The 26,483-nt window shown below is 34.8% G+C and overlaps 1 protein-coding gene and 1 long non-coding RNA gene across 3 annotated transcripts; one reads left to right on the top strand and one right to left on the bottom strand.

The window, feature by feature from the left end:
* Positions 1 to 4,966: 4,966 nt before the first annotated feature.
* On the top strand, positions 4,967 to 7,333 carry LOC131062915 (G-type lectin S-receptor-like serine/threonine-protein kinase At2g19130). The gene has a single exon (XM_057996659.2). It carries the CDS (start codon positions 4,967 to 4,969, stop codon positions 7,331 to 7,333), a length of 2,367 nt encoding a protein of 788 aa, XP_057852642.2.
* Positions 7,334 to 7,746: 413 nt separating this feature from the next.
* On the bottom strand, positions 7,747 to 23,779 carry LOC131062951 (uncharacterized). Of its 2 annotated transcripts, XR_009111004.2 has the most exons (5): positions 23,349 to 23,779; positions 23,144 to 23,238; positions 22,717 to 22,956; positions 9,095 to 9,270; positions 7,747 to 8,484 (listed from the first exon to the last, which is right to left on the bottom strand). It is a non-coding gene; the product is annotated as an uncharacterized LOC131062951 (long non-coding RNA). The 2 variants fall into 2 exon arrangements; XR_009111003.2 differs by lacking the exon at positions 7,747 to 8,484 and having other exon boundaries at positions 9,052 to 9,270; positions 23,349 to 23,776.
* Between the last annotated feature and the right edge of the window lie 2,704 nt (positions 23,780 to 26,483).

Here is a 26,483-nt window from a genome sequence, read left to right as displayed (position 1 = left end):
GTTTCAGAAAGATGGTTCAACCATAATTTTTTTTAAGAGGAAGAGGATCCATTAGGTAACCCTTCCAATGTGGCTTATTTTCCCTCATGTTGGAAGCAAATTTTCAAGTTTGGGAGGTCAAACATAAAGCATTCTAGGGAGTATATCCAAGAGGTTCCTAATATTATATCTACATCTAATGGTACCACATAAAAGTCTTCTTTAATGGAATGTTTCCTTAAGGTTATTTCTAGTTGGGAAATTGGCTTAGTGCATCAAACCATATCTCCCGTAGTAATGGTTGTCGTAAATCTCTTAAAGTTTTTAAGTTTCAATTTCATTTTTACAACTAATTTCTCATTAATGAAGTTGTGGGATGCCCTATTATCCACTAGGGTGATAACCCTTTGTATTTTTAGGGTACTTTTGATTCTAAATGGATGGTGCTTGGAGGCTTGAGAGATAGTGATTAAGGTCCCATACTCTTCATCTTTATATCTTATCTTCTTGCTGGGATTTTCTTTGGTTTCTTCATTGGATGTTGCTTTCATGTGCTACATTTGGCTTCATTTCCCACATATGTGACCACATTCTCATGGTTCCTTATATTTGAAGCACGAATTCTTCCTTTTTAGGTCATCTCACCATTTTTGGGCATCATCATTTTGACATAATTGTACGTGTTCAAATTTATCATTACAATGAAGGCGTGTTTTTCCTAACAATTCCTTCTTATGTTTTTCATCCTTGTGAGGATACTTGGGGTGTGTGTGTGACACAAAGCCTTTGTATTTTTCTTTTGACGGATTAGTCTCAAATTTCATTGCCTTTTGAATTGCTTCAGGGTTTATTAAGTCCATGACACTTACTATGCTTTGAATTGATTATTTCAATCCCTCCACAAAGAGGTAGTGAGTCTTTCTTGAGAGATTTTTAGTACCATGACGGCCAACTTGTGGAATTAAGTGGCAAACTCTTTGATCGTTCTTTGTTTATTTAGTTGAGTTCATTCTTTGAAATACCATTGTGGATGCCCTTCATCAAATATTTTGGTTGAAACTCCAAAAGGGTGAGTGTTAAACTCCTGAAGTCTCTATCTCAAAAGTTGTTAACATTTATGGTTAAGGCATACATGGGCACTCTTCCCAATAACAACAATGCCCAAAATCCATAGAAATTGACAATTTTCACTCACTTTCCCAATCACAGTAAGGAAAATTTTCCAAGAAAACTAAGGAAAATTACTTCAAGTGCCCCAAAATGACCTCTCTTAGAAAGGGCCCAAAGTACATGTATACCTAAAATAAATAATTTTAAATTATTTAGATTCCCAAAGAGACACTAAGTTTTTTTTTGTCTCATATCAAATGATTTATACTCGAATTTAACCGATCCCTATTGATGGTCTCTACACAAAAAGAGTTCAATTGGGGTTGCAACTATTGAACACGTTCAACTGCAGTCAAAGATGTCATCCATGCTCTATTTCTATCCAAATTCAATGCCTTGAATTTCCTAATCACTTGGCTTGCATTTACCTTGTTGTACTATCCTAACACTCTAATTTTCACAACTTTGCTTCAGTTTGTTTCTTTCTTAAATGAATCATTTTAAGGGTAATAAGTGCAAGGATAAGTTTTGATATGTGACTAAGCTAGTTGGTTACCTTAACTCTATTGATCCATTTTTGCATCACATATACAAATTACATGATCAACATCTTGTTCAACTTACAATCACATATAACATTTAGACTTGCCCAAAGTTATTGGTTCAATCAAGCTTGTCAATTGATGTAATCACCAATGAAGTTAGTATGTATTGCATATCATGAATTATTAATCAATTGTCTATACACTATCCTCTCCTTATCAAGAAAAAAGTGAAGTCTTTTCTATAAAAATAAATTACAAAAAAATTGTCTAGTCCTCATCAAAGTTCAAAAGTAAAAAGAAAGAATAAATAAATATAACTATAACAACACATCAAAATTGTAAACCAAGTCACTAAAATATAAATGGAAAATAATCTACCCTATAAAAATATTATAAATTTAAACAATATACTCAATCTTTGAAAAAATAACTAGTTGGTGAAGGAATTATCCTCTACCTTCCTTGGGGGTCCTCTAAGCTCCATTTGGAACCTATTAAACTCTATTCATCATATGAAACATGTAAATCTCTAAAATACTTACCAACAAAAACAAGATTTTTAAACATCTTTGTAAGATCCATAAAAACATAGGAAATATTCATCTTTGTTTGGTGCAGGAGCACTCGAGTGGATTGACAATCAGCACCAACCAAAAATATGTCTGAGTTGTTTTCTTACAATTTTAATTTGTTTTGGTTTTTAATTGACATCTCTCTTTCTACTTTGCAAAACAACTCTATGAATTTAGAGCCTAAGCTCTTGAATTTCTACGATCGCATGATGGCACCTTAATGGCATACAATGAGATGATGTTAGAGTTGCAATTGTTTGGTAGATATGCACGCAAAATGTGGAAACATCGAAAGGGTTTATGAACTGTTTGATGCCTGCACTTTAACTTCAAATTATTTTGCACTATTAAAATGCTTTGGAAACTTCAAGAAAACGCAAGTGACTGGTGTAAAGCGAATTTCCACAACCTTTACCAGCATCCTCGCAGCCTATGTGGGAGCTTTGGAACGATTACTAATATAACAAGTGCCTTGGTAGACATGAATATGATAGGAACATACAAAATGGATTTGTTAGAAAGGCTTTAGAAACTTTGAACAAATTTAATTCAACTCCCAGCATTGACGTGGAAAGGAAATAAAGGATCGTATGGGTCAAAGGAAAATAAAATAAAAAATTGATAGGGGAAGAATATTAGTGCAATGTAAGATACTAAAAAAGAGGAGAGGAAGAGTCGTGTAAAGAGGAAGTGTCGTGTAGAGAGGACACAAGGAGTGATAGAGGAAGCAAAGAAGTGCAAGTGTGTGGTAACCAAAAAGAGAAGCTTGCGCAAGAAAGAGAGGTTGTCGAAGGAAGTAAGTAGTTGGCAGCATAAAGGAAAAAAAATTGGGAAAATGTATTAGTGAGGCATTTGATGTAATGTCCCCACGCTTTATACCATGATAACCCAGCACCGCAATTTTCTGAAATCTCTAAAGAGACAAAATTGCAAAATGTATTCTCATAGACTGTTTTATGATAATCAACCTTCCCGAAGGAAAGACATAAGTGATTAAATGATCAACCCTAGAAGTACGATGAAGAAGGCGGCAAATGCAAACACCAGATAATAAGAATAATTAATTATAAATATGACATCAAAGGGAGTGATGTGGCAAATGCAATAATAAAGTAATGACCACATCCAAATTAAAGGAGTATATACAAGTCATGGTAATCAAGTGATAGGAAGCTAATACCATAAGTCTCGGTGTCGACTACCCTATGACTTAGGCCAAACAATCTTACGTGTCCGAGGAAGGAGCCACTAGCAAAGAATGAAGGGAGAGCGATTGATGGCGATTCAATAAGAAATGACAATGTATAGTAGCGATAATGTGTTATGAAAAACTCCTTGGTGGCGACTCTGTTAAGAAATGATAATATATATAAATTCCTTGATAATCGAAGGTGGCGGATTAAGTTGATAATTTTTCATCTTTGTAATATGAACAAGGTACATTATCTAACTAGTTCCTAGTTAATGTCTTTTTACATATGTTCACATGTTAAGTTTACTTAGTGAACTAGGAATATTTCTAGAAGTCTCTTGTAGACATGTGATCTTATCCCCATAGTTGTCACATGACATAGGATAAATGCACTTGTCATCATCCTAGTTAGTCTTAATCTTTCAACCTTGTCTATATAACAAAGATATCATATGTACGTTTCATTCATTGCATAAATTGTATGTGCACATCAGTGATCGTATTTGATTCAATATATTTTGCATCCATTATTGCAAATTTATACTCTTGTTTTTCTTTCTTGTAGAAAGTTATTTCAGTTTTTGTAGGTGATCCTCAGAGCTTGAGTTCGCAAGTGATTCTAGAACAACAGAAAGATAGAGAGAAGAAGAAAAACAAAAACAAAGTAAAAATCCAAACATGAGATTCCCTACATATGCACTATTTAGTGAACGGATGAACTCGAAGAAAACCAATCTCCTTCAGATATGTTGTTGCAATCCCAACATGAAAAAACGTAATCTCTGACAGAAAATGTACAAATATATTCAATTGAACTCACTAAATACCCTAAATACCCCACCATCAATTGAAACATACCATCAAACTTTATCAACATTTATTGAGTCAAACATGTGGGTTTGAACATAAGTAAATTAGCTTTAGGATTGAGAGACAGTGACGACGACCAAATTAAATTGAGAGAACCAAATTGGCATTCTCCAAAGTCATCTAATATCTAGTGTCATGTCTGAGACTCCCTGTCAAAGGAACATTTATAGCCCATCCACGAGATAAAAGATTTGAAGAAAAAATAGAAAAAGCTATGATGTGACAATTTTCCTTCGAATTTATTGCAAAACGACTATTTCAATTTCAATGATCATCTAAGCTCTTGTTTTCAGTAAATATACGACCACAATACAGTGCTTACTTGCTACGAAATTTCTCTGTTACACAAATACTTCGCGGTGACTAAGATAATGTTTTGGGCAAGCACGTGATTGGAATGAGCACACAAAATGTAGTCGCCAAACATTAATTACCCTTTACAAAATTAAATATTTCTGCTTTTTCCACCACAAATGTCTCTGGAGTCTGAGCACAGTGGATTCGAAGACAAATAAGTCAAGTTTCACCAACAAAGTTGAAGGCAACGTAGCATTCAGAGTTGAACAAAAAATTGGGTCAACAACGTGCATTCGATGGTCTATCTAATATCTCTTTTAAAACTAGCAAGGATCACAACTTCGGACACCAGATATATATCTTCCATTTCAGGGCATCCGTAATTAATAGAAAGAAAGAAAATGGATCTTTTTTTCATTTTAGCTCTTGGTGTGCTTGTTCTCCAGCGCAGTTGCAATTTGTTAGTTGCTGGTGTAGACACCCTCTCTTTGGGGGCTTCTCTGAGGGAAAATCAGACCATCATTTCAAAGAATGGCACTTTTGAATTGGGATTTTTCTGTCCCAACGGAACCACCAACTGGTATATTGGCATCTGGTATGCTCAGATCCCTGATAAGACCATCATTTGGGTGGCTAACAGAGAAACTCCCATCAGAAACATGCCCGGCGTTTTCTCTCTCTCTACATCTGGTTATCTCACTGTATCTGATCTGCAAGGAAAAGTCATTTGGTCGAGTAATGACACTCAGCAAGCGAAGGCATCAAGGGCTTCTATACTGGACACTGGTAATTGTGTTCTTTTAGATGTCCAAAACAGTTCTCAGACTGTGTGGGAGAGCTTCGAAAATCCCACCGATCATTTTATGCCTACCATGAAGCTTTGGAAAGGCTTGAAATTGTCCTCTTGGAAGAGTCCGGTGGATCCAGCGCCTGGGCCTTTCTCTGTCCTGTTGAATCCATCTCCAGGAAAGGCAGAAATTGTGATGCAGTATAAAAATGGTGTTTCATATCAAACCTCGGGAGACTGGACTGGTAGATATTTTACCAGCATGCCGCGGGCAACATCTGATACCAAGTATAAGCAGGAATTCGTAGTGGTTTCTCCGACAAAAATGTACTACGCATATTGGCTTTCACCCAAAGCTAATTTGACAATGATGGGGAGGCAATTTCTCAGCTGGGACGGTCAGCTATCATTCTACCTGTGGATTAATGATATAGGCTGGAACCTGATTCATAATTCACCCCATACAAATTGTGAGGTGTATGGTGTATGTGGGGCTTATGGATTGTGCTTCACCCAAGTAAACATTCAGTCATGCAGGTGTGTGCAGGGATTCCAGCCAAGAAACTCTACTGTCTGGAGTTCTCGGGAATGGTGGTCAAGCGGTTGTGTTCGTCGTACTCCATTAACCTGCAGTGCAAGTGGCAGCACAGATGGTTTCCTCCAAGTCAATAATATGTCCTTGTCAGAATACGAGGCAGCTCTTCAAAATACCAGAGAGTCAACTCTACAAGGATGTAAAACTGCATGTCTCATCAATTGTTCCTGCACAGCCTTTGCTTTCATTAATTCTAATTGTAAATTGTGGTTTGGTGATCTGTTAAGCATGCAGGCTGATTCAAATGACAGACAACCCTTGTTCATTCGATTGTCTGCTTCTGACGTGTCACAGTTGTCAGCCTACGCAGGAAGAAGCAGCAGCAGCAGAGTAGTTGCACTCTCCATTTCAATTCCTTTGGGGGTTGTTGTTTTGGGCACCCTGTTCATTGTTGCACGGTTTATTCAGTGTAGGCATGCGAGACTGCTTCATAAAATCGACAACTACGACACACCAACATCGCTCACAACATTCACCAACAAGGAGCTCAAAATTGCAAGTAAGAATTTCACACATAAGTTGGGAAAGGGAGCGTTCGGCTCTGTCTTCAAAGGAACTCTGCCAGACAATACACTTGTGGCCGTGAAAAGATTAGAGGGTTCCACACAAGCAGAAAAGCAATTCCGTGCGGAAATAAGTACTATTGGAAACATACAGCATGTAAATTTGGTGAGGCTTCGGGGATTCTGTGTAGAGGGGTCTCATAGAATGCTTGTTTATGAGTACATGCCAAACGGGTCTCTCAACTCTTTTTTGTTCAGCAAATCTAAAGAAGATGACAAGGTGCTAAACTGGAATACCAGATTTGGAATCGCTATAGGCATTGCAAGAGGGCTACTCTATCTCCATGAAGAATGCAGAGATTGCATCATCCATTGTGATATCAAGCCAGAAAATATTCTTCTAGATGCTGATTTCTCTCCAAAAGTGGCTGATTTTGGGCTGGCAAAGCTTGTTGGTAGAGATTTCAGCACAGTGTTGACAACAACAAGAGGAACCAGAGGATATTTGGCTCCTGAGTGGCTGACCGGCATGCCAATAACAGCGAAGGTGGATGTATACAGCTTCGGCATGACCCTGTTGGAAATAATCTCAGGCAGACGAAATAGTGACTTGAGCGTGCAGGAATCTCAGTACTACTTCCCCACCTGGGCAGCAACTCAAATTCAAAAAGGAAACACAATGGGTATTGTGGATGAAAGGATTGCAGACAAACTGGACATTGAAGAGGTTAGAAGAGCAGTCAGGGTAAGCATTCTGTGCATTCAACAGGATGAGAATGGGAGGCCAAGCATGGCCCAAGTTGTGAGGATGTTGGAAGGCACATTAGAGGGTGACGTGGAACGATATGAGAGATCCCTGCAAGTGCTTGTCGATTATCACTGAGAAGAATAACATTGAATCAATTGTAGTTGTTTAATTGCTGAACTTTCTATGGTTCTTTTCATAATGTGTTGGTTAAGTGGTGTTGTTGATGTTATGATCACTGTTGGTTGAGTAATGTTGTTGATGTTATGACCATCAAGGTTCAAACTTCCATCAGGCCATTGTGATTACTAGCTTGTGTCTTCACTGATCCAATGTGCTCACGAGTTTGAGCCTCAACATTGTTACCTGGTGATGACACTACTACATAGAGGGGGGTTTTAAGACAATATTTGAGACAATTTTTGAGTGATTTGTCTTAACTTGAGACAAAATAAAACTTATGTATTGTGTTAAATATTGTCTTTAAGCGAGTGTCTTAAATTATTGTCCTAAAAAATTGTCTTTATAAATACAATAAAAAACACTAGTATTATTGTCTCGAGTGACAATTGTATTTTTGTCTCTATACCGATAATAAAAAAATATTGTCTCTATAGAGACAAATATGTCTTTAATGCCACTTATTGTCTTTCTTAAGATGATACAAATATTCTCATTAGAGAGAATACCACTTTTGTCTCTCTAGAGATGATATAAAACAATATATTTTTAAAAAAAGCTCACTATTCAGATAAATCAATATTTTTAAATGTAAACTACAATATCATTGATTAATTCATGTTAGGGCATGATGGAATTGAACCACCATCCTCCTGCTTGTAAAGCAGGTGCTCTTCCATTAAGCTAGCACCCTTTAAAGAATAGTTTTACCCTTCAGAATCTTGGGTCTCAAACACCCTTTGGTTTAGTAGTGAGTTTTAAGTCTGAGTAATGGTTGAGAACATGTGACCCTTGTGAACATGTTCAATGCAAATCAGGTGTAAGTCATCAATCCGCAAATTCAAACTGCCCTCTTGCTAACTAAATTTCATCAAACACTTAGAGTGGATCCTAAAACCAACTCTTTCCAATCTTGGAAGTAATTTATTGCATATTATTCAATAAAGAAAGCCTGAAAAAAAATTCCAAACAAATCAAAATCATAGAGGCCAATGTTTCAATTAACAACGGCTCCTAGTAGTCATTTCATCCAACATTTCAGCATCATCGATATACTCGTTCATGCCTTCCAATATATCTAGAACATCAATATTACGCTCCTGTATTTTCTAGTCAAGAGAAACCAAAATACAAGCACTTATAAGAGATTCCAATACTAAAGACAAAATAATGAGGAGCAGGTAAAGAATTATAGTGATGTAAAATTTTGACAGGTAAGGAAATTACACTCAAACTGAAACTCCTCTAGCAATGAGTAAGGGCTTCACTCTCCTCATATTCAGATGCATCTAATTCACTTAGGCATTAAAGCTTAAATAGCTTTGGGAGGATATATTGTCTGATTGATATAAGCAAAAATAAAGGAAAAGGGAAAAGTATCCCTGCTATTGGTATCCTTGTAATACCAAAGCATAATAGTAAGTAAATAAACTGCAACAATGTAAAGTTAGCAATAATCTTGAATGACACTTTTTCCAGAAATGATGCATGCACATCTTCAAGCAATTTGCAAAAAAGAGGTTGTCATTTCAAAAGGTTTAGTTCTTAATAACCACTTATTATGTTTAATTAAAAGCACAAAAATTTTCAGGGAATAAATTTCAATCCCATTTCAACCAAACTTTTCATGAATTAGATTGTCAAATTTTAAGACAAATATGAAGAACCCAAAAGGATGAACGACAAAATAACAATGAATTAAAGATGCTTAAGACTCACTTAATTCTCCGTGATGGTGCAATGAATAATGTAAGAAACCTCTCCCAAAACTGATAACATAAGAGTTGTGGATTCTCCAACTCCAAGAATCAACAGGGGTTGTCCAACAATCGAGGAATGCACAATTCCACATAAGCTAGTAGAAATCAATGTCTGAATAGTAGTTAAGGTGCCATCTGCAAAAGAAAAAATGTGTTAAGAAGGTATTACCATATGTTTTCAGAAATACCTTTGAAATCAAGCAAATTTACATTCACAAATCCAATATCTAGAAACAGAGTATCCATAAGAAGTGATAAAGAATTTTTGAGTACCAATGGAAGATGAAAATGAAAACATAGTTGTCAATTCAATCCTTGCACCAAATGCTATAACAGGAAGAGTAGAGGCAAAGAAAATATAGGTGGTTGGAGCCAAAATTCTACAGGAAGAAGAACAAATTATAGATTCATTTATAATAATCATTATCAGCATTGTCAACATGGTTTTCTGTGGTTGAAATCAGATCTCTAGGAGGCTGCAATGGCACCAAAGACACCTCCAAATAGGTGAATAAACCATCCAATCAGCTAACTATATGACAGTGCTTTAGACACAAAACAAACACTTTATTAGGTCTAAAACACACTCAGAAATCCTCTAGATACAACTGTTGTAGCTGCAATTTATACAACAGTCTCCACACCCACTTCCATGACCACTTCATCTAACACACTAAATCTCACACCTCTATATGGTGCTCTTACTTCTCAAGCTTTACGTATCTGATGATCTTATACCCGAAGTCTGAAATGCCACTCCTATTGTTATCTTATTGACAAGTCTGAAAAATAAATATCAAAAACATGAAATAAGAGTCATGCATTGTATTGTATCTAAGAAATTGTTTTTCTACACAAAATTGACCAAAAGGGGATCCTTGTCTGAGCATTTTCTTAGGTTGAAAGACCTACGTGATCAATCACCTATTTACCATAAACCAAAAAATAAAAGATGACACTAGCTGTTAGTTCTCTGATTCAATAGAATTGCATCATTTCACTTCTCACAAGAACTAGTATCTAAATTTAACCACAGATAAGTTAGATAACAGAAATTCAATATATACAAACGATGTCACTAGCCAAACATAGTAATTGCATTTGAAGTTACAACTACAAAGACCGCGATTTCATCACACTTGTTGGGAAAATAGAAAACATAGTTTGTAGGCAAAGGCATCTTTGCACTTGTGGATTGAGGGTTGATGGGATTTTGTCAACAAAAAAATGCCTTCTTCAAATGAATAATAAAGTATCTTCTTGTAAAGATGTAGAAATAAACAAAAAACAGTCCACAAGGTTTCGTAGTGGCATTCTCCATGCATAAACTGGAAATAAATGAATGTAGAATAAAAATGTCCGAAGTAGTAGCAGCTTGACCAATTTGATAAAGCACAACCCTTTCTCAAATGGAGAGAGTTCTCTTTGACCAAAGTTTGCACCAAAATGGGATTTTTCTTCACTCCACATCTCTTCAGACTGGGAAGTAAAAAGGTTTAGTGCATGACTATGCACATCCACAAGAAATTTATGGATGGGGGAGGAGATTCTTAGCGTTGATACTATGTGACAATTCAGTGATGTCATTTTAGAATCAATATCAATGGATAGGAAAGAAAAGACATACAATTGTTCAAAGGTTACTAGGTGTGTAAATCAATATGCTTGATACTAATAATAATAACAATGATACCTGATGTGATCATAAACTTAGAACTGCTCGGATTTACAGAACCAATGGGAATCCTAATTGGTTAAGAAGGTCGACTTAGTGTTTGTCCCAAAACTAAAAACCACAAGTCAAGATTATTGTACTTATGCCCCCCGTAAAAGCTAAGATTGACTTGGGGATACAGAGAAAGCATACCTCATTATTTGATCACAACCATAAAATTGATATTTCATAACACATACCTCATAAATTAAATAATGAAGTATGCTTTATTTGCATACTTTTGAACATTATAATACACATAAATTTGTAAAATAATCTTTAAAAATATGCATTTAACTGATTTGATAGAAGTTGTAAGTAAATTTTCAAAAAACAAGTTCACTGCACATAATAGAGTCATGATTATAAATCACAAATCAATATTATTATTTTTACAAGCTTCATTTGTGAAGCTCATTTACCATGCTAAGTAACCTCTGAAATTAGAAATATCTAACGTTGATACTTAGCTCACTTAACATGTTAAGTAACCTCTTAAATAAGAGGGGGGAATTCATTGTGTCACATGGAGAGTGATACCATCAAACCATGCAGGGACTAAGCACGCCATTTTTCATCAAAACAGGTCTGCCCTATTTCACCGAAATTATTCTTTGCTTTGCATGAAAACAAAGCCATTTCTGTATTCATAGTAAAGGGTTTGGTTTCTTTTTTTTTTGGAACCAAATCATGGTTACATGAAAACTTGAAGACGGTACCTTGCATGAATATTGTACGTTATTTGTGTTTCTTTCAATACCAAGGAGAAGAATCCTCAATGAGAGTAATGGAAATTCATTCACTACAAGGTCCTCATGAAATTTTTCCATGATAACAATAACAGTCCTAAAAGGTATGCATAATTTTGAAAGAAGATTGTAGAAGCAGAGGATAGGGTTAACCACAGTGGCAAAAAATCATGAAGCTAACCACAGTGACAAAAAGGACTGCTATGTGAATAATGATACAAAGTTTTCTAACTATCATGCCAATCCCAAACAACATTTAGGACAGTCAAGCTAAGAGCCATTTTTTAATGAATATAAGTAACAAAATTTTATTACTGTATGTGAGTTTTTCCATCTATGGGAAATATTACATGATCAAATGAATTTGTTGTATATGTAAATAAAAATCTGTTTTCAATTATTTTACATTAAAATTATATTAGACAAACATGTTCAAGAATACATTAATTTAGAGCTCATTCTAGAGTGTGTTAGTTAAGAGGTGGTATTGTCGTTGTAACCTATTTATTTTATGAATGAAAGAGTATCATTGTTTTTCTTTTATGACTGAACATCTAGATTATCAATCATAAAATAATGTTATACATATTGAAAAAAAATTATAAAAAAATCACACCCCTAAAATCCATACCTAATTAAAACCTGAAACTTAAAGATTGTAAATGAAAAACACATCCTAATCACACCCCTAATATCCATACGGAATTAACACCTGAAACTTAAAGATTGTGGATGAAAAACACAACCTTCTCAGCAGTAGACAAAGCTTAGGGAACATAAATAGACTGTCCATTGGTGAGTTGATTGTCCATCCAGCATTGCACAAAAATTCCAAAAGTATTGTTGTATTTGCAGAATGCAAGCCTTACATTGTAGGAATCATTGCATTGTATGAGGTGGAAAATAGAAGACCCTTAGCTTTGTGTTTACCATTTCCAATGTCACTAAATTTTATCAAAACTCAGTTGTTTTTCATCTTTTTATAATGAGAATGTCTTGCAAACAGGAACAGAACTAGGTGGTTAAATGTTATACACCAAAGCTTTCCAATAGAGTAGCTTTTCAATCTTGGCCTGTAGAATTTGTTGGGACTGTTTAACTAAGAAATAGGCTAGGCAGAGGTATGGTCCTTTCTGAAACTTCTCATGTTTTTAACTGTTTCATCCTAAATGATCCATTAGTGGAAGATTTCTTTGAATGATAGACTTGTGCATGGCCATAAAGCGGAGTGGAAAGTAAATAACCATCTAACTAGGGTTTCTGTAAGTATTCATAACAAATAGTTTGAATAAGATCTCCATTGAATATAGTTGTGTTAGTCCTCCCTTCTTTTCTTTAAGTTTCAATTCGAAGGTCGTCCTTTAATTTTTATTTTCCTTTTTGGTTGTATATTTCCTTCCTTTGAACTCAAGTCATTGAACCTTGCCTTAGTTCAAAGTTCAAGTTCAAAGCGCACTTTAAAGATAGTTGTCTTCGCGGCTTTGTTAAATGGTAAAGGCGAGCGCTTTGTTGAAAATTTATATTGAAATTGAACCTTTGAACCTTTCAGTTCAATGTTCAGGGTTCAAAGTTGATCATGCGTCAGTTTTGTCTTTGCTCGTTCATTGTCCTTTTGTTGTTATGTCGTGAGGACTGTTTTATATTATGTTATATGTTATTTCTCAAAGTTGAACTTGAACCTTTGAACCTCTCGGTTCTTGGTTCATGGTTCAAAGTTCGGAATTCATAGTCCGAGGCTTCATTTAGAAGTGGTGTGCGTACCATGGAGGGAAAATGGTGAGGGGAAAGGGGAATATTCCGGGTAGTTCGAAATGTTAGTTTCTAATTATGGCAAATAATCATGGTAGCTCGTGTGTCATGTAATGGAATGACCCGAAATTAAAAGCATGCCAGATATCCATCAAATCAGGTGTCAATTCACACAAGCTTACTGAATTAGTATAGCTAGCTAGGATTTGAGAGAGATTTTATTCTTTTTTTTGCAAAAGCTAGCAATCTTTCTAGTACTTCTCAGTAGCCGTGAAAGCGAACGAAGCCGGAGGTATTGTATCTGCATTCAGAAGGTTTTCAAGAATTTGCTATTGGGATCAGGTTAGTTGCAATTGTTTCTTCTTCTGCTGTATTTTCTTGTTCAGAAGCTAGTTGTTGTTCATTCCCTTTGTTGTGTAGAGGAATTCGTTTTATTCCTGCAATTATTTGATAAATATAAGAGGGGCCATCATGAGGCCAACTCTGCCGAAATTGGGGCGTACTTCCTGTTTGGTTAGCTCACTTCCAGAGATGGGTGACACTTCACTAGCACAAGCAGACCTCACTGATTTCCTTGAAAGAGTTAAGAATCCAGCCCAAAATTCCATGATGGAGAAAATTGTAAGAAGTGGTCTGGTCGAGGCCGCTGCATTTCCTATTGCTGCACCATGCCCAGAGCTAGTTTTGGAATGTATGAACCAGTATGATGCAGAACACAGGTGTATTAGGGCCATCAATGGTGAGGTGCTGTTGAAAATTGATAGGGAGACCATAATGGAAGCCATGGGCATTCCTCATAAGGAGTCGTATGAAGATTGGACCATTGGTACTTCATACTCCACTGAGAAGAAGAGCACTTATAGAAGCATAATTGCCAGAAACTAGTTATTGAAAGTTCAAAAAGGAGGTTCCAGGTTACCAAGGCCACTCACCAGAGAGCATTTCATAACAGAAGTACGGGATATTGTTGTTCTGTTGAACAAATTGAAGGGAAATGCTCATGCCTTTTATTGGGACGACTGGATGTATTTTTACATTCAAGTCATGTTGAATGGAAGCACGCAGCTAGATTGGGGACAAGTTGTTGCAGAGAGACTGCATGAGAGTTTAAACAAATTTGCAAGGATGAGTGGTTTTTATATGTCCTCGTACCTATTTTATATGCTTGCTTGCACTCGAGATTGGAATGGCTTACACCATAAACCTTGGATTGATGGAATAAGGGTATATGAATACTATCCTCACCTGCAGCAGCAGAGATATGTTGAAAACTTCATGAGGTGGAATGACATTTTTGCAGGAAGATTGGTTCATGAGTTGCAGGGTAACACAAACAGGAGATTGTCAACAGAAGCAATGGAATTCATAGGTATCTATGGTAGTTTCTTCATCCAGTTTGCTCAGTTCACCTATATTAGAGTTGGTGGCTTCTAGGGTGAACCTTTCAGGAAAGGTTACCCAGGTATGCTCTGGATAGCTATATTTTGATTGAAGTTAGTCGACAGCTAGCCTATATTGATAAGAGAAGTGCAGGAAAGTCTGGAGTTGTCTTTCCAGTAGAGCTAGGATATTCTAGATGTAGATCCGTTCCAGATGCCTTGAATCTTGAACTTGAATTCAAGAAGTTCAATCTGCAGTTATATGTTGCTAGACATAATTTTGATAGCCGAAGGTTTGCCATAGAGAGCTTAAATGTTGATGTTGATTTTTGTCATGAACTTCAGCTAGAAGATTACTGGGAAAACTGTGATGATGAATTTGAAGTCAGAAGAAGATTGTGGTCGAGGTTCACAGTTCAACAAATTGTGACAATGGGTTTGTCCATGAATATCTCCGATGTACAAGAGGACGAAGGCGAGGAAGTTGTTGATCCTGAGTTCAAGGAGAAGCTACAGGGGCAACCTATTCCAGAAGTTGATTGGGATAGAAAAGGGGATGACAACATTCAGGCTAGAACCTTCAATGTGATTAGACAAACAGAAAGATGGCTAAAAGACTGCCGTTTTGGACAACAGTCCATGTCTGCACCTAAGAGTAGAAAAGTTGGTCAAACTCGTGCAACTTCTCAAGTATCTCTTCCCCCTTCTCACATTGCTATTGATATTGCAGGTAATGAGAAACAGAGGACCGAGAGAATCAAAATTGAAAATTTAGGAGAATCTTCTCTAAGTGCCTCCCCTGCTCGTGTCTCTTCTTTGAGTGCCTCCCCTACTCGTGTCACCAAATCTCGTAGTAAGAAAAGCAGTCAAAAACTCCTTACAAGTCCACTTGTAGTAGATTTGGACTCCAAAGAAGAAACTCAAGGGATGATGGATGCTCAGATGCAGGACAAGCTAATTACTAGTGTTGTTGATAAGGGAAAGGAAACCCAAGAAGCTGAGGATTCTGTGAACACCATGGTCGTTGTCATCACTAACCAGCAATCACCTCCATCCAAGGAAACATCTATTGTTCCCAAATGGTTACGTGCTTCACTTACTAAGAAAAGAAATGTAATTCCTAATACAGATGCAAAAGCATATGGATTTCAAAGAATCGATGTTGTTCAATTAATCAAGGAGACAAAGCTCCTTTAAATAGAGTTTACAAAGACGATGTTTCTAAAAGAAACAATCATTAACTAGAGGTGAAATTAGAAACAACTTAAATGACCATTAATAACACAAAGAGAAAGATATTCTTCTAATACCCTCCCTTAATGGTCATTGTTCTAATTACCAAGAGAAATAACAGAGAAGGTTGCCCCCTTCTTCTCAAAACACGTTGCAACATAAGACAAAAGCCTGCCACTAACTCTGCCACTAGAGATGAGTCTGCCACCAACCCTCCCAGAAACTGCAGAACTTCTGGAGATACCCAAAACAACACCAACCGTCCAACCTGATGTTGGAGAACTGTCCCTCCCTATAACCAGAGACACACCAAGAACAGCTGTCACGATTTTGAGAAAAAAATCGGCAAACCCTCCAAACTATTGCAAATGAGCAAGATGCCTGAAAATAGACTGCAAACAAGAAACTAGTGCAGATGTTCGCACAACAACTCCAGCTGCGACTAAAAACAGACTGCAACAAAGTACAATTTTTGAGGAAAAAATCATAAACCCTCCCATGATTTTTTTTACAGGGACAAAAAACATTTAAAAAACCACAAATAATTTTTTAGGACAAAATTATTAAAACCCACAAATTTTTCAAGGGAAAAAAAATATTAAAACCCACAGATTTTTTCAAGGGGAAAAAAAATATTAAAACCCATCAGAATTGTTTTTAAGTAAAAAAATATTAAAAACCGAAACAAACATCGATGCCCATAAGCCATCTTCACGCTTTTCGAGGCATGAAAAACGAGGTACTAAAAAGATGCTAGGTGCACAAAACTTGACTGCCTTCCAACATCAAGTTGGTCAATGACGCCATCTTACACGTTTCCCAATGCATGACAACCGAAAAACTAAGAAGAGGCGTTGGCACGAAATTCAAAAAACTTGAATCCCAATGTAGAAACAGAGACAGATGCGAGTACAGACTTCAAGAAAAATGAAGTACGGATGGCACGGATTTCGAAAAAAAAATCGGTTGACTTAGAAATCCTTGCAAAAACCCAGAAAGAATCTACTGTCGGAATTTGGATCCATTGGCTCGAAAATCGAGGCACCCAAAAAATTATGACGACGACCCAGTTGAGATCTCAAAAAACCCACCATGAATCTGTGCTCAGAAAATAATTTCGACTGAATCTGGAGGGTCAAAACCCTAGCCGAAAATGCAGATTTCCGTCCAAAAATGGCAGAAAAAAAAATTTGCAGGCGGGAAAAAAACGCGTCGCGGGAGAGGGCAAAAAATAGCGAGAAAACCCTAGTAGCTGCGGCCAAAACGAACTGCCAAAGTAGCAATTTCGAATAAACAAATAAATTTTTCAAATTTTAATTGAAAAATTATTTCGAAAATAACCAAGGCTCTGATACCATAATACAGATGCAAAAGCATATGGATTTCAAAGAATCGATGTTGTTCAATTAATCAAGGAGACAAAGCTCCTTTAAATAGAGTTACAAAGACGATGTTTCTAAAAGAAACAATCATTAACTAGAGGTGAAATTAGAAACAACTTAAATGACCATTAATAACACAAAGAGAAAGATATTATTCTAATAATTGCAATCTCAATTCCAATGGAGGACATGGTCAGTAAGTGTTTGGGAAGAACATCAAAGTCCAAGAGACTTAAAAATGAAGCGATGATAGATGTGGATGACCAAACAGGACATTGGATTGCAGAGGTAGTCAGACCCCCAACAGATAAAGATGCTGAGAATATCACTGAGAGGGACTTCGTTATTAAGAAGATTGATTTAGGGGTGACCTCTCGAGCTACGGATGCCAAGCACCTGGAGACTTCCACCAAGCGAATTCTGACCAGGACTTGGAAAGACGAAAAGGATAAAAATGAAATGAAACAGATCATAATGCAAATGGCCCAATACATCAATGCCATACAGGGTCCTAATCCATGGCCGCTTTCTCAAGTTCCTTTGTCATTTGATCCAAGGTCACCAATGAACCAGAGACTGCTTGATCAGGTTCAGAGAAGCTGGATAATAGCAGACGTCTTCAATGAGTGGTTGGAATCAATTGCCCGGCAAGGTACAAGCTACATTTCTGATCTGGTTAAAGTATTTGAAAATGCAGAGTCCGTGGGCAAGGAGTTGGAAACAGAAATAAATGCTTGGGAAAAAGAGAAAAGCAAATGGGTGGTTGTACTAAAGCAAATGAGGAATACTCAGAGGTATGGAGTCATGAACTTCCTGGCAGAAAAGCCAGTACATAGTCTTGACGACAATGTGCTTTTCGTATGCAAAGAAAATATTGAATGGAGGAACTCAACTATTGAATAGGGACATGAAGAATCCATCAAGCTCTTGAAGGAATTAAAAGAATTGATTAATACTATGCAGAAAGATATGAAGTGCATAGATATTCAGCTCTTGAAAGAAGATAAGAAGACGCTAGAAGATTCATCTGATATGATTCAAGCTTTCAAGGATCGAGTGCAACAAATCCAAGAAGCAAAATCCTTAACAATAGAGGATTTCTCGAAAATTGCATGAATTTGAATCCATGCTAGTGGTTTGCTTCGATCATCTTGAAACACATAAGGGTAAGGTTATGCAGGTGAGCAAAAAGAAGGAAGTCTGGACACAATGAATACTTCATATCGGTCTTCTACATTATCAACTTATTCTCAACTTCTCCTCAGCTCATTTGGAATGGCGTAATATTCGAAGCACTCCTTCGCCTCAGGATAAATAGGTGGAGGCCACGTTGTCTGCAAGAGCTTGATCGCATTACTGTTGCTCGCGGCTTATGCCGCTTTTCTTGTTTAGTAGTTATTTTTCAGTTTTAAGGATAGACTTCTTTAACTCTCATGGAGAGTTAATCTTTTTTGTTGATATTAATTAGGGAAGGGCGGATTCATATTGCCTTGGGCAACATTGGAATCCGCCCAAATAAGGGCTGGTCCCTCTTCCCTCCAATGTGGCCCTATCCCCCACGCTATATCAAATAAACACTCAGCGTGCTATCCAATAGGGCCGACCCTATTAACAAGGCAGTTAAAAGGAAATAATTAAAAGTTTAATTATTGGAAAAGCCGACCTAGTTAAGGAGTTCGCTCCATATAAATAAAAGATCAAGATTCATTTGTTATTCACTCAAGTCAATTAGCTCCTTCATCTTATGCGAAATTCATCTTGAGGTGTTGGCAAAATTCAGTGAATGCACAGCGAACTGATTGGAGGTCTGCCATTCATACATGTACAGCGAATTACTGGAAGGACTACCATTTATGTATACAAAGCGAACTGCTTGAAGGACTGCCATCTAGGTTATACACAGCGAATTCCTTGAAGGCCTACAATCTAGGGTAAGGGACCAGCAACATCTATCCTTCATATGACAGCAAGTGATTGTTGAAGGCAATCACCTCATACCTCTTGTGATAGCAACATCTGAACCTGCAAATACATGAGATAAGTATTGTAATGATTACATAACTATAATCCATAATCAGATCTAAGGATCTTTTCTGGCTGGGTTTTTCCTCCTAGGAGGTTTTCCCAGGGTAACTGTGTCTTGCTCTCAATTTGTTCATTTCTATGTTGTCATTTTCTTTCAGTTAAACAAACTAATTAGAAACTAAATCTAAATTCTAAGTTATGTCAATCTGAAAGTATTAAAACTAACATTTTTTACTTTGGTTTAATTGTAACAAACTATCATAGCCTAGCGGCTATATTTATTTGATTAAAAAGCCTTGTAAAAGGTCCGAGAATTTTTGGGTTAAGATAGAACAGAAAGCTTTATATTTTTGCAATACAAAAGAAAGACAATTTGATTTGTGAATGAAATTGCAGCATTTTTCGACTTATAAATCTGTGTGTTTATGAATTGAAGTGTGAATCTCTGTGAAGATTTGATTCAATTGTGGAATTTGTTATCTTTCTAATACAATGTATATGAGTGTGCAAAAGGAAAACTTTTGAAATGTCTGTCTTGCCAATTAGAAGAATGAAAGTCTGTGAGCTTTTAGAAGAAATATGTGCTTGAAAACATTGCAGTGTTCATTTTGTGTTCACATATGAATGCTTAAATACCTTTAATGCTTTCTGGTAAAAAGTGTGCATGGAAATTTGTCATAACTTAAGCTTATTGAAAATCATTCTTGGGGAGCTGTACCCATATACAGAGGTTAACTGTTTAAGCAGTTATCCAGCTGTTGGTGTATTTTTGTCTTTTGTTTATGGGCATGCAGAAGTTAAAGAATTAGAATGTGTAACAGGCAAATCTATTAACCAACAAGTTGATATCTTGATATGTCATACCATGTTATACACAGTTGGGTACTTAGTAATAGTGTGATTTTTTAATTTGGCAGGGAATATATTAGATTGATCAGATTTCCACAATTCATGTTATTGATTATGATTGATTTTTGGATTCAATTATAGAAGCACTTTTACATCAACGTTTTGAAAATATATATTTTAAACTGACATGACATACTCATTGTAGAGTAAAGTAGGATTTGGATAACATGGATGATATCCTTTACAATGTTGATGACCTGCTGCACAATAGTGACGAGGAACTTAAAGATGTCATTCAGGAAAACAATGCTGGTGACATGTTTATTCCTGTAAGTGTGTTTCTAATGAGATTCTGTTAATTTATCAATGAAAAGGGTTAATATTTTTGTCTAAGAAGAAATTTTTACAAATACTAAGTAATTAAAGATATTAGATTTTCACAGTTTATTATAATTAGTGTTTGATATTTTTAGATTCATTTGTTTTAGTTTTTTTGTATCAACGTTTGGGATGGCACTTCATGATACATCATTTTCTCATTCAACTCTCTATCATCCTGATAATAGATTACAGAATGTGATCCAAATTCTTGATGCAAAACAAAACTAATTCAGTCGAATCCAAAAACGTCAAGAACTATTATATGAATAATCTCTGACATGGGTTTTCTCTTTATTTATGTAACAGTTAGAAGTGGGATCTCTTTTCCCTATAGACTGTTTCTATGACATTGATTGGATGAAAGAATTCTCAGGAGGAGAACCAAAATAGATAACTTCTGCTGATTTCAAGTATAAAATGAAAGAAGAACAAGGCCCGGAAAATGCTTCTGAAAATGTCAAAAATTATACTTTTGAAAATGCCAAAAGTTCTGATCTCAGTTCAGAATCAGATAACAGGTCCTGCACTGTGAAGAGATCTATTCTTTGTTCAAGAATTAGAATTCTAGGCAAGCCAAGAAGCAAAAGATCAAGACTTCCACTTTATAAGTGGGCTTCTAAACCCATTTCTCCAATTGCTTCTTCTGTCGGCGAGTCTTCTACACCCATTTCTGCTAATGGTGCAACCTGGAGCTAATCAGATTACTTTGCTCATGAGAAAGTAGAATGCTAGTCCTCATTAAAAACAACTACAGAAAGTCTATCTTTTCCACATGCATTTTGCAAATCATTCAAGTTGGAATTCATTACAACACCAACAAGACATCAATTTCAAGAATTCTTCAACGTGATCTGTCAATGCATCCAAACTCTTTGACCTGCATCTAAATTTTTTGGTTTGCAGATTCAAAGTTTGGCCTTCTTGAAGTTTGGTTGATGTGATAATTTTAAGGTCAAGTATGATTTCAGTCCTTTAGATAAACACTTCAAAAAGAACACCCATGACAATCCCTCCAATGAATTTCATGCAATAATAAATACAATAAAATGAATCTTGATAACTAAGTGAATAAAATAATTGAGTATGACCTCCAAGAAATCATGAACCTAGCTGTAGAGCCTTCATCCTAGGGCAAGAAGCATGTAATTCAGAAAAAAGACTCTGCATTGCCATAAAGAAGAGGACGCACCAAAATTATTACAAATAAACGCAATGGATTCTGAAAAAAAGATCTTTAATTTCAAGTCACCAAAAGAAAGAACAAAAGGGAACTAGTGATAAAGTGTGAGACATTGAACTGAAAAAAAAGAAAAATTATTTTATTAGTATTCTCATCCGGAATCAGTTGAAAAGATGAAATGAGTTTGGCTTCCAGTTCAAGCCAGGTTCAGCAGGAAATATTGGTTACAACTTTCACCATCAGTGCTAGTTGAGTTTGATAGAATTATTGTTGGTTGTACTATTGATTGAGATAGATGATTGATCTCACATAGATCTTATTAGTTGCTCCTATGAAAGAGTTTTTTCTGTTGTTAATTAGCTCTAAGTAGTCCCCTAAAAGAAGTAAATTATGTAAGCAATAGATAAAACCTCATTTTAATAAGTGCTATTTGTCTAGATGCCCATTTTGGCGTATTCGCTCCTTGCTAGTGGGACACATAAATCTTTTTTTTGAACTTTTCAAATCTGGTTACTCAACATGCTTGCATCAATCTAAGCCCTTTCGAACCTGGTCTGTGGTGGTCATTGAGAGGCAATGCACGGAATGTAGTGATAGTGGATATGAGTTCTAGCAAATCCATAGGAGGGAACAATTACCAGCATGGGTAATCTCTCTAGCTGGTAGTATACCATATTAATGCCTATGGATGGATCAACACTGATCTAATTATACATCTCAAAAGTACCTTTCCATCAATATTTGGGCCTTTATTGAAAGATGTGATAGACATAAAATAGCTGCCAACAAACATTTCATTCCTTATGATCAGACATAAGAATAGGTATTGCTTCCGTGACAGATCGATAGTCGTAGAACTACAAAAAACTAGCTAACTGAGACTTAAACAGGCATATTACCTTATGCAAACTTGTTAAAGAAATCATCAAAGGAAAACTACCTCAAAAAGACGCGGTCTCATGGAATTCAATGATTGCGGGATATGTACAGAATGGAAGCCTTGATGAGGCTCTGCAATTTTCTCATGCAACTCCCCAACGAGATGTGGCTTCGTGGAACACCATGATTTCAGCTTATACCAAGCATTGGTTTTTTGAGGCGGCCTTGAACGTGTATTATAAAATGCACAGTGAGGGAGTAGGCTGTCAATCCAACACTTTTACTTTTGCAAGCGTTCTTCCTGCATGTGCCGAATTGGTGAGCCTGGAACAGGGTATGGATATCCATGAACTTTTAATATTCAATATTTGCTAGAGAATAGAAATTTGAAGTATTGATTCCTAGAATTTGGAAAGATACAGTTTGATGGTTTCATGTGTAATGAAAAGCAATAATTTCAAAATAACTTGCTGGAGAAATATTTGTACCACAAACAGTTGTGAATGCCAAATTAATCTATGCGACTGGTCATTCGGAATTTTGCACTCTGTAACTCCTCCAGGCAGATTATTAAATGCTATCTCTTCAACATGTGAAAAAATTCCAAGCAAAAACCCAAACCAATCAGTTATGTGAATGAACAGAAGGGCAAATTTCATCATCAATAGGGTTAATAGGGTTAAGTGTTGATACCTAACTAAATGTCACCGGGTCGGCTGAATAGGGTTAATTTCTTGAATGAACCCGGAATGAGAAGACATGTGAAAAGCATTGCAATATACCAATGTATAGATACTCACATCCAACAGGGTCCCTGGGACTAGGGGCATCTGGGTCTGTCATGATCTGTGCACAGAGCGATAGACATTAAACGAATCAGTGACATTTTCAAAAACACTTGATTTAATAGAAAAGCTGCAGAAAATTCGAAATCGTTCTATCCAAGGTGAAGTAAGTGCGCAGATTGCCATCAACAACATCAACTTGATCAAGGGTGTCGTCCTCTGGAAAACCTGATCTACACAAATTGAGTCCTGTCAGGGAAACTAATATTTAAACATTAATATTTTGTCTTAAACACTTGTATTGTGTAGTAGTGTGAGGTCCCTGTTTTGTGACTTCACCAAGACGTGTCGTTCTGAATTTTTCAACCATATGCATATATGTCTAAGGGATTTAGAGTAATAGTTTAAAAGATTTTAGTAAATAATTCTTTCTTGTCCTTTTTACTATTCATTTATTTTCTTATTACGTTTGAACTTTTCTTATTATAGATTTAAATAATTATAATATATTATACATATATTATATAAATAAGAACTTTTGTTATTATAGATTTTAATCATTATAATATATTATACATATAATATATAAATAATAAATTACATGCTTCATTTTTTTATGTCAATTTTAATTTTTATAATAATTATTATATTATAATATATCATAATTTAACTCATTCTTAATTTTTATCCTTGAGGGATAGACTAGAGGTTTTCTTCCCTCCATTCTTTCTTACCGGTGCCCATACTGAATGGAAGTAAAATTCTTTGACCTTGATCTTTTATCGATCAAAAAAACAAAAAAAAAATAATATATCAAAATAATTAATATATTATAATATATCAAATCAATAATAAATAATTAATTTTAATATATATTATATGAAAAATTAATAATAATATTATTCAATTTATATAAATATCAAATAATTTTTTGATAAATATAATTGTTTTTTATTATCCCTAAAAAGAAAACGCACATAAATATTTATTGTATTTTAATTTTTTCTTAGATATTTGAATTTTAATATGGATTTATTTCAAACTTAATTTTATCGATTTACATACATTTTTAAATATATTTTAAATTTTAAAAAAACATATAAATTGTAAAATTAGTATATTACTATTAAATTTTTTAAAATAGTTTTATTTGAAATTTTAAAATTTGTATTTATTAACTATTTATTAATTTATGAAGTTTAATATTTATTGTATTTTAATTTCTTAAATATTTGATTTTTAATATGAATTTATTTCAAAATCTATTTATATACATTTTTAAATATATTTTAAATTTTATTAAATATTGATATACTGTAAAAAAATAAAATTAGTATATCTTTTAACAAAATGAGCTCCTCCACAGTTAAATGGAGATATTATTTCATAATATAAAAGCTGTTTTCTACGAATAGAGATATTATTTCGTAATGGAGATATTATTATCACCACAACTTGCACATACGAATTGATATGACCGCTGACAAATTGATATGATTGCTGACAAAATAGGGAAGCTAAGTACAATAATATTTGAGTCATTTTGTTTATCTACCCGAGGAAAATTACCTTCGTGTTATCTTCTGTCTGAAGCAAATAAAGCACCATTTATTATTTAAATATTTTTTTATTTCCCACTTGTATTGGGTGCATCAACATTGATGTCGTGGTTGGTTTCCATTCAATACGAATGCCTAACCGACTTGGGATTGCTACAAATATCTTGGTGTTCCTTATTTTACTTGTAATTTCTGTGTTTTTACAGTTTTGTAATTTCTGTGTTTTTACAGTTTTGTAATTTTTGTATGTGTATTTTAGTCTCTTTTCTTTGTTTATCTATTCATTTAGTTCCTCTTCCTATAAATTATTTTCCTAATTGCTTAATTCGGGATGTATTGTTGTCATCTTTTCATTAACTTACTTGTTAGGCTACTGTTACACTTTGTCATCAAACACTTTGTCATCAAATAGGTATTTTCCATGACTATTATACTTTATAGCTCCATTCTGTTAGTTTATGGTTCAGTTTTTTTTGTTTCATTAGTGTCTTCATATGATGTCTTTATATATGAAAAGCATATGTTAGACATGCTTAGAACACTGGTCCCATTTGTTTTAGAAATAATTTTGATACATACTGGGGCCATGCATAAATCATCAATCTGTTATTTCTCAAGTGTCTATGTCCATGGATGAAAACTTATTTACATTCATTCATTTTCCTTACAAAGGATTTCACGGTTGTTTATAAGTAGTATACATTTCAGAATTTTATATCAAAATTTGAAATCATTGTACTCTGTATTTATAATGGTTTGGCCCTTTATTCTACAAAGCCTCCCCTTAAAATGCCTAATGATAATCTGGCATACTGATATTAATTCCAATTTTTATTAAAATCAGCTTATTAATATTATGTAGCTAACAACTTAGTTACATAGGATCTCTTTAGAATGCTTAAAATGTATGATGGAGACTGAAGTTCATGACCTTAAATCTGGAATCATTTTGGAGGATGGCATAAAATCAAGCATTCTTAAATTGACAAAACGCCTATATTAACCATTATTCCCATCAGTGTGGAGAAGGCCATAAACTGAATCTAAAATATTATAAATTCATTAATCACTTAATTTAAATAAGATATAATTATTTTACAATTTAATCAATTTTATTATAATATAAAATATATTTTAAATAATAATTTTCAATATAAATAAAATATTATTTTAAAAATATATATATAAATGAAATTAAATAAATGAAATTCTTCCTAAAAACATAACAAATATATATCTTCTATATTTATTGAATGCTAGTGAACACATTATAAATCCACTAATAATATAAATATAGGTTAATAAAATTTTAACATTAAATTGTTTATAGATATTCATATGGAAATAATTTATGATAAAATTTTAACATTAAATTCTTTACAAATATTCATATGGAAATAATTTAAATTACCTATTGTGTGGATGAAACAGACTCATTTTGCAGGTATGGAAAAATTAATATATATGTAATAAAACTTTATTAA

The sequence above is a fragment of the Cryptomeria japonica genome, chromosome 6 (assembly GCF_030272615.1).
Source record: "Cryptomeria japonica chromosome 6, Sugi_1.0, whole genome shotgun sequence".
NCBI lineage: Eukaryota > Viridiplantae > Streptophyta > Pinopsida > Cupressales > Cupressaceae > Cryptomeria > Cryptomeria japonica.
The sequence above is the reverse complement of the archived record's forward strand: the minus strand, read 5'-3'. Positions and strand labels throughout refer to the sequence as shown.

Excerpts from the sequence above, each read along its gene's own strand:
- LOC131062915 (XM_057996659.2), top strand. The coding sequence starts at position 4,967 with ATGGATCTTTTTTTCATTTTAGCTCTTGGTGTGCTTGTTCTCCAGCGC.